At 41.2% G+C, this 9,580-nt stretch overlaps 1 protein-coding gene across 4 annotated transcripts in view; it reads left to right on the forward strand.

Moving 5' to 3' along the window:
• The window catches only part of Cd96 (CD96 molecule), a 105,602-nt gene extending 99,832 nt beyond the window's left edge, over nt 1–5,770 (forward strand). For all 4 annotated transcript variants that reach the window (XM_029555246.1, XM_029555247.1, XM_017802817.2 and 1 more), the window contains 2 exons: nt 2,834–2,957; nt 5,529–5,770. In XM_029555246.1, the coding sequence (XP_029411106.1) occupies nt 2,834–2,957; nt 5,529–5,637 (233 nt within the window). In that variant the 3' untranslated portion in view covers nt 5,638–5,770. The remainder of the gene's footprint in view (nt 1–2,833; nt 2,958–5,528) is intronic.
• Nucleotides 5,771–9,580: the final 3,810 nt, after the last annotated feature.

The following is a 9,580-nucleotide window of genomic DNA, read 5'->3' on the forward strand; positions in this document are numbered from 1 at the left end:
CCTGTCATTTTTATTTCTGTTCACATTCTTGATATAGCTGTACTTTTCCACAGTTATACCTTCATTGAATTTCCTTCCATAATCCCTTGGGTATAGTCATTCCTTTCTTCAGCTCTTTGTATTGCTTCCAGAACTCTCTGAAGGGCTGGTTTTTTGGACATGAATTCTTTCAGCCTATTTTTGTAACAGAAGATTTTTCTTTCCCTTTTGAGTATAGTAGACATTTTGGCTGGGTATAGTAATCTGGTTTGGCATCTGTGGTCATTTAAACCTGGGAATACTTTGGTCCAGGCTCTTCTGGCTTTCATAATTTGCATTGAAAAGTCAGCTGTAATCCTAATGGGTTTTCCTTTATATATGACTTGTTGTTTTTCTTTTGCAGCTTTCAGTATTGTCTCTTTGTTCTGCCCATTTAGCATTTTTACTATGACATGCCATGAAGAGTTTCTTTTCTGGTACTCTCTGTTTGGTGCTCTATATGCTTCTTGTATTTGTATGGGCATGTCTTTCTTTAATTTTGGGAAATTTTCTTCAGTGATTCTGTTGAATATCTGGTCCATGCCATTATCTTGGGATTCATCTCCTTCTTGTAAGCCTATGATTCATAAGTTTGTTCTTTTTATGGTGTCATACAATTCCTGCATATTCTATTCTTATGCTCTCTTAAAATTTTCATAATCTTTGCTTTAGTGGTCTAGTTCATCCACTTTATCTTCTAGTCTTGATATTCTGTTCTCCATTTCATTCATACTATTGGTGAGGCTTTCTCCTGTCATTTCTAATTGGCTTACTGAGTGTTTCGCCTCCTTCTTTATTTCAGCCTGAGTGTTCTTCAATATTTCTAGCTCTTTTCTGAATTCATCCAGAAGTTTATCCCTATCTTCCTTCAGCTCTCTGATTACCTTGTTTGTGTGTTCTTTAAATTCACTGAATTCTTTTATCATATTCATCATTGTTCTTTTGAGTTCCATGTCCTGCATTGTCTCTAGGACGTTCTCATTGTGCTCCTCTAGAGGATTACTGGTATTTGGTGGGGATATGTCATTTTGGTTTTTCATGTTATTATTTTTTCTCTGTGATTTTGACATGTGAATTTCTTTTGTAGTTTCTGACTCTTGTGTGATACTCGGGCCTTCAGGTTTAGTTCTGCTTTGGCCTCAGGAATTTGCGGGTTGGACTGGCCTGGGAGCAGGGCCCAGGAAAGATGCTGGTCTTGGGCAGCTGGTGGCCATGCCACCCAGAGATGCAAAGGGAGGTGGGAGTGAGAAGAGGCCCCAAGGACTCCTGGGGATTGCAGGGAGGAACTGGGTTGGTCTGGATGCAAAGGATCAGGAAGCAAAGGATCCTGATGCAAAGGGTCAGGAAGCCCAGAGGTCAGCCCTGAGATCCAGGAAAGAGGCTGGCAGGGGTTGTGCAGCCCAGGGATGCAGAGAGAGTTGAGGGTGGGACTAGGCCCGAGGGCTCTGGGGAGAGAGGCTGGAGGATAAGTTATGCACAGCAGGGAATCAGAGGGATTTGAGGGCGGGGTCAGGCCCAGAGGTCTCTTGGGGACCCCAGAAGGAACTGGGTCAGTCTGGATGGTTACCCCCGTGTCTGGGGCACCAAGACAAGGAATGGGACAGGTCCCAGGCTAGGAGGGGGCGTGGTGAATGGGGTTGGGGGAGTCAAGGCGACTAGGGCCCCATTGATTTACCCTGGAGAGAGGTCTGTGGGTCGTGCAGGTCCAGGGAAGCAGAGGGAGGTGAGCGAAATTAATATTTTAAGTCTATTTTTTTACTCTTTTTTAATTTTGCTGTATGAAAAGCAGTAATTAAAACTGGAAAATAATAGAAACACAAGCCTTATCACCACCTGCAAGCAACAATCAGGGGGAAAAAACAACCTAGATTATGTTTGCCCAAATGATCTAGATAAAAATAAATATTTAAAATGGCAGGGCGTGTATAATAGCTCAGTGATAGATTGCTTACTTAAGCGTGTAGCATGTGCAAGGCCCTAAATCTGATTCCTAGCACTGGAAAAAAAACAAAAACAAAAAACTAAAGTTAAATCAGTGCAACTGGGAGTGTAGCTCAGTAGAGCAGTAAACCTTGGATGTAATCTTCAGTACCACATAAACCAGGCATGGTGCTACATACTTACAATCACAGCACTCAGAAATAGAAGCAGGAAGATCAGGAGTTCAAGGTCATCTAAGCAAGCCTAGAATATATGAAACATTGTCTTGAAGAAGAATCTAGACAGTAACAACACTGTGTAGTGTTGTTAGAAAGTAAGAAAAGCTTAAAATAATTTATCCATCTAACATTAAGAAGTAAATTGAATGAACTATGTTAGAGTTATTGGAGAACTAACCAGCCATAAAATAGAATGAAATGAACCTATGTGCATTGCTATGGAAAGGATTCTAAGTTTATTCTAAAGTAGGCCTGTAATAGAAAAATAATTATATACTCATTTGCAATATAAGGAATATATTTATGATACATATGTATATATGTAATATATGCATATATATAAAGTACAGGTGTTTACATAGTCATAGAAAATTATTGATAGGATATTTAATCAACTATTAAATTATCATTTCTCATAAGAAGGTATGCTCTCAAAGCATGACCACAGTTAAAGAATACCCTACCACTTTGGGGGAACATGTTGAAAAGGAGGAATAATTTTTGCTTTTGTTTTGTGGAGCTGGGCATCAAATGTGGAGCCATATGTACACTGAGCAATCATTCTATCACTGTGCTACACTGAGCTATAGTAATCCTTTTTATTTCCAAATGCCAAAGTTTGGCATTAAAGTTCATCTCTCTTTATGTCTTTTCAGGTATCGTAGTTAATAAACCCAGAGATGGAATGTCCTGGCCAGTGGTTATAGCAATTTTGCTCTGTTTCTGCATAATATTGTTTGGACTTGGAGTAAGAAAATGGTGTCAGTACCAAAAAGAAATGTGAGTATACTACCATGCTATGAAGGAACTGATTGTTCTCATCATAAAATATTTACGTGTTACAAAATATAACCCCACATAATTTAGTGAACAAGCGAGTGTTCCTGAAGCTCAGAGGGACCATGCAGCTTCCCAGAATCATACAGTGGGGACTCAAGGCACAACTCCTGACTCGACACCCCCACTGGCATGCTGAGCTGTAACACTCATCAGATACAACAGGCCAGTGGGCATGGGACGAGTAGGCCTCACATAATCACAAAGCTAAAATTCATTTTTCTTTTAATCTTCATTTTTTTTCATTTTCATGTACCTTTGAACTGACTGGATTTAGCTAGGCCCAGATGCTCAGGTGTGAAGTGAGTGAGAAAGGGTAATTTGAAGAGATTTCCAGCTGCTCTTCATCAGGCTGGGTTTTGACTGTTCTTTGCCCTTTTTCCCAAGAGGAAAAAAAAGAGTTGCTTCCCTTTTCATCCTGAAATATTTTCCTAATTCCTTCTCCATACAGCAGTCTGAAGTGACAAGTTCAACCTCCCATTTCTGATCCAACTACTCGGATCAGTCTGGATAAGGTTGTGATTACAGGAGACCCCATAATACACAGAGTTGAGGTCTACGTGTTTCATATACTAGCCGATAAAATGATCAGCATTATACGACATATTCTTTCCAGAACATCTTTGAAGCCTTTATAAAGGTATTTCCAACCTACAGCCCACAGACCACAGGCATCCCAGAAAAGCTACAGCTATGGCCCAATACATGTGCAGATGGTAACATCATATTCAATTTCAAAAGACTGGATACTCCTACTCCATAACCATCTGCAGCAAGTATTTTATGTGAATTAAACACTAAATCAAATCGATATTCATATATTCTGGGTATTTTTTTAATCTAGGGACTATGGGCCACTATATGACTTTAAGAATTCATAATCTTTCTGAAAAAAAAACAAAAATACAAGTTTCTTAGACTCAGATCCATCATTTGATATATTCTTAAGCTTCTAAAACATCCACAAACCAGGTAATAACAATTAGGGATGGGGCTGGGAGAGATGGCTGAGGTTAAGAGCACTGGCTTACTCTTACAGAGGACCCAGGTTTGGTTCCCAGCACTCACATGGCAACCGTCCATAAGTCTGGTTCCAGGGGACCCAACGACCTCTTCTGACCTCTGCAGGCATTGCGCAACATAGGTGCACTTACATACATGCAAGCAATACACTCATACACAGGAAATAAAAAAACTAAAATATTTATTAAAAGATGACTAGGGATCCCAGGGATAGAGACATGACTCACCATTTGAGGGCACTTGTTATTCTTCCAGAGGACCCAAGTTCAGTTTCCGGCATCCATGACAGGTGGCTCACAACTGCCATTAACTCTGGCTCCAGGAGATCTGACACCCTCTTCTGGCTTCAAAGGGCACCTGCACACACATCTGGAACACATACACAAAAATGCATACCGGAAATAAAAATAAATGTAAAAACAGAATTAGGAATCATTATATTAAAATGAACAAATGAAAGTCAGGTGTGGTCACACATGCCTTTAATCCCAGAACTTGGGAGGCAGAAGCAGGCAGATCTCTGTGAATTTGAGGCCAGCATGGTCTTTATCGTGAGTTCCAGATCAGCTGGGCCTACAGGGAGACCCTGTCTCAAAAAGAGCAATAAAAATAAAAATAAAATAAAATGAACAAATGTGAATATGAAATTTTTATTTTTAAATTGTTCTCTGTTCAAATAGCTGTGTTATACAGAGATAAGAAAGTCTCCCTTCCCTTTCTCTCCTCCCTTGACCCACTGGCCCTCTAAATTAAGATGCTATGGATTACAAGGACATAGAGATTGTTTAGTCATAAACATAAAAAGGCTCACAGATATGTTCCTGTTTTCTACTATCAAAATATTTTGAGCATTTGCCCAGCAAAGTTCTGTGCTGACCTGGATACTTAAGACAGAAATGAATCATTTTAACATGAAATAGAACTTTATAGAAAGATAGCTTCAAGAATGTTCACTAATTCAAACAAAGTGGATTCAGGCATTATCCAGCCAACCAATCGAGGGGTTGATCCTCACTGCTTATGCATATAAGCTAGGGCAGAGTTAGCAAAGCTGCTGTTTGAGCAACTTCAGTTTTTAGCTCTTGAATTTTATGTATCTGTCTCGGGGGGAATATTCTCACCCATGTAAGAATAAAGCTCTCTCCATTAGGAGACAGTTGCCATGGAGATTATGGGTTCTGGTTATAAGACTTCAATTTTTGGCCTGGTTCTCTTAAGTAAATGCCTTAACACCTCTAAGTCTCAGTGTTATCTGCTGAAAAGTAACTATAATACTCAGTTTCTAAGAACCAAATAAATGATGCTGGGACAAAAAGACTTTGAAAATTATAGTATCATATAAATATTATTTAATGATATGATCAAGTATAAGGCTAAACCAGCAAAAAATTCTAAGAAAATAAAGGGTGTATCTCTTCCTCACCTATCTAACTTTCATAATATATACCACCTCACATTCTTAGCATTGAAAGAGCAATGTTTTATTCTTAGCATGGAAAGACCCCCACCTTTCAAGCCACCACCACCTCCCATCAAGTACACATGCATGCAAGAGCCCATCGGAAGTGATCTACCTTGCCATGAGATGGAGGCACTTTAATCCTTTGAGACTTTACCAAAGAGCGAAACTGTACTGGAGTCCAGTTGAAAAGTAGATATTTTACTTAATTAATGTAATCATCCACAAGCAAAGCTTCTGCTGCAACTGAAATGAATGTTGGAAATAAATGGTTCTCCCGATGCTTTGCCTGTGTTATCTGCACACGCCTGGAATGTAGTGAGAGCGCTCACACCCAATGCAAGTTTTTAGAGAGTCGTTTCCCTATAAAAGAAGTACACACTGGGCTGCAGTCAAAAAATTTTCACTTTTTCCATTTTCATTTAACACTCTGGTTGAAGGGGCATAGTGATGTCAAGCATATTCCCTGCTCTGGTGACCTTTCTTGCTGCTGAGACCAAATATCTGACAAGAATAGCCAGGCTTGGTGGAGCACGCCTTTAGTCCCAGCACTTGGGAGGCAGAGGCAGGCGGATCTCTGTGAGTTCAAAGCCAGCCTGGTCTACATAGTGAGTTCCAGGACAGCTGGGGCTACAGGGAGAGCCTGTCTCAAAAAAACCAAAAAAAAAAAAAAAAGAATAAGGGAACAAGGACTTATTTTGGCTCACAGTCTGAGGGATATGGTACATCTTGATGGGGAAGGTGTGGCAGCAGGAACATGTGGCAAGATTATTACATGACACTGATAAGGAAGCAGGGCCAGCCTATAGCCCCCGAGCCCCTCCTCTATGCTCCTACATCTGCCAGCCAAGTCCCATGTTCAAAAGTTTCCACAGCTTCCCAAAACAGTGCCACTAGCTGAGTATCAGTTGTATAAATGTGAGCTGAGGGGGGCATTTTACCATAACATGTCCATATGAAATCTTCCTCTGTACATTTTCATCATCCTAAACTGCTTGCCAAAATTGTGTTCTTTCTGGATATTTGTCATACAGCCTAAGAAAACTATGTAAGAAAATGTCAAAGCTGTAGCAATAGTTCCAAACATTGGGGAAATGGAAGTCTTAAATTCTGTCATTCATTTTCACTGAAAGAAAATGGCTTATTCTGTACAAGAACCACATGTCTGCTCCCACTTCACCTTTTTCCTGGTCATGTTGAGCCAGGCTCTTACCACATGGACAGGAATGCAGAACAAACTAGCAGCCCATTATATAAAAGATTTCTCTGGTCCCTAAGAGCTCTGTGTGATTTTACTCTTAGCTTTGCCCTTGTGTGTGTACGTGTGTGTGTGTGTGTGTGTGTGTGTGTGTGTGTGTTTTTTCTTAGCTTTGTCCTTGTGTGTGTGTGTGTGTGTGTGTGTGTGTGTGTGTGTGTGTGTGTGTTCATACACATAGGCATTCATGCATCAACCTGCTAACAGATTCTTACATAAGTACACAGGCACTCAAACCCCAATCCAATTCATTTAATTCCCATTATTCTTGCTTTCATTGGAGACATTCCTGTTCATCCAACCTGCTCATTTTGATCTATCTTGAAACAGAAAAAGAATCAGAACTGAAGAATTAGGCCTGTCCCTACTACCCTTTTCCAAAATACCTCAAGCAGAATTTACAAATGACGGAGGAAAATTTCTAGTTAGTCAGACATGTTCAATGTTTCTTGTTACCTCAAAGTCTCTCACACTCTTTGCCTCAGGAGGGAAGAACAGATGTTCTTGACAGACACAATGATCAGCAAATTCTATGTGCACTTTAGTCCCCAAGGGAATCTTATTTACTCATAGACATTATACTTAGCCTTGACTGCACATGAAAACAGCTTTTAGTTTATGCTTTTAATACCATGGGTGTCCCATGCCCAGTTGAATAAATCAGCTTCTCTGAGGAGTGAGGTGCCAGCATTAACTCTCTTGTTTTATTCCTGTGGTCACTGAAAGCTTGAGAACTGCTGATCTGGTTCAAGTCGTTGCTCACATACAGCTCCAAATCTTGGTCACATACTTTGCTCTTGTGGTGACCAGCTCCAGGATGGCCCCCAGTGATTCCTCCTTCCTGAAATTCATGCCCTATCCAGGCATGTGCAATTTGTGACACTCCCCTCCCCCCAGGCCACATTCATCACAAGATAACTATGAATGTGGCCCAACATATTTATAGACCTCAGTATCATGTCACAGTGAAAAAGACTGGACACCTCTGTATTGTCCCAACACTGAATGCAACTGACTTGTATAAACCAGGGTCAGTGTTAAAGTGAGGCACCCAAACTGCAAAACTGAGTGAGATGGCCACATTCAGTGTAATTCAGCTACATAATTTTGAGTGATTGCCTGACCTAACCCTGGTCTATCCAATCAGATACTGCAGAAATGGCCAGGGTGTCATTTCTAAGACTAGATTATAAAAAAATATTAGAGCTCTCACCCACATCTCTCTGTGATCACTGGCTCTGGAAGAAGCCTGGTCTCAGGCCATAATGGCATACATGTAGCCCTACTGATATCTGCCTGTCAAGGAACTGGGGTCTCTGCTAACAAAACACAGCAACTCACCAGTCCTGTAAGCAAACCATGCTAGAACTACATCCTCTAGTCTTCAGATGACTACAACTTCAACTGATTCTATATCTCATTAGAACCACAACTACCTGGTGGGCTTTTTCTAAATTCCTGACCTACTGGCACTCTAAGAGAATAAACGCTTATTGTTTAACACCATCAAGTTGAGGAATTTTGCCACATTGCAATAGATAAGTGGCATAGCTTAATATACGGAAAAAAAAAAAAACATGGTGTTTGCCTGCTTTAATTATTTTCAATTTCTTATTGGTTTGCAATCAACACTTGCCTCATATATGTAATTGTTGGCCACGGGGTAATTATTTTCCTTTAATACAACTTAATCATTGGTAATTTGTTTAAAAGTTTTGTGAGGGCTGGAGAGATGCAGCTGCAGTTAAGAGCACTGGATGCTCTTGCAGAAGACCCCAGTTTGATTGTCAGAACTCACATGGCAACTAACAACCATCTGCAACTCCAGTTCTAGGGGATTTGACACCCTCTTCTGACCTCTGCAGGCATTGTACAGCACAGGTGCACTTTCACACATGCAGGCAAAACACTCATACACATAAAATAAAAATAATCAATAATAGATTAAAAATAAGCTCACCTCCCTCTGCTTCCCTGGGCCTGCAGGACCCACAGGCCTCTCTCTGACCCACAGGCCTCTCTTTCCCGGGTAGGTTGGTTGCACCCTCCACGCCTTGACTCCCCCAGCCTTGTTCACCCTCACATCTCCCCCACAGGTGTCTCCTCCTAGCCTGGGTTCTGTCCCATTTCTTGTCTTGGTGCCCAGACACCTAGGGAACCACGACTGCTGCCTGATCCTTTGTATCCAGACCAACCCAGTTCCTCCTGGGGTCCCCAGGAGCCATCTGGGCCTGGCCCCGCCCTCACCTCCCTCTGCTTCATGGGTCTACACAACCTACCAACCTCTTTCCTGGACGCTGACCTTTCCTCTTCCTGGTCCTTTGCATCCAGACCGACCGAGATCCTCACTGCAGTCCCCAGGGACCCTTGGGGCCACCTCCTGCCTCCATCTTCCTTTGCATCTCTGAGTGGAACCACCACCAGCTGCCTGAAACCAGCATCTTCCTGGGCCCTGATCACAGGCAAGTCCAACCCCCAAATTCCTGAGGTCAAAATCTTTCCTAGAAGGATCCAGACCTTAGGAGAAAGCCTGAGATTTAATAATAATAACAACAAAAACAACAACCAAAATAACATATCCCGATCAAATACCAATAGTACTCTAGAGGAGTACAATCAGAACCCCCTAGAGATAATGCAGGATATGGAACTCAAAATGATAAAAGAATTCAGCAAATTTAAAGAACACACAAACAAAGAAATCAAAGAACTGAAGGAAGATAGGGATAAACTTCTGAACAAATACAGAAAAGAGCTAGAAATATTGAAGACTACTTGGGCTGAAATGAAGAAGGAGGTGAAACACTCAGTAAGCCAATTAGAAATGAC

This window comes from Nannospalax galili, unplaced genomic scaffold, assembly GCF_000622305.1.
Source record: "Nannospalax galili isolate Female #2095 unplaced genomic scaffold, S.galili_v1.0 scaffold626, whole genome shotgun sequence".
Taxonomy (NCBI): Eukaryota; Metazoa; Chordata; class Mammalia; order Rodentia; family Spalacidae; genus Nannospalax; species Nannospalax galili.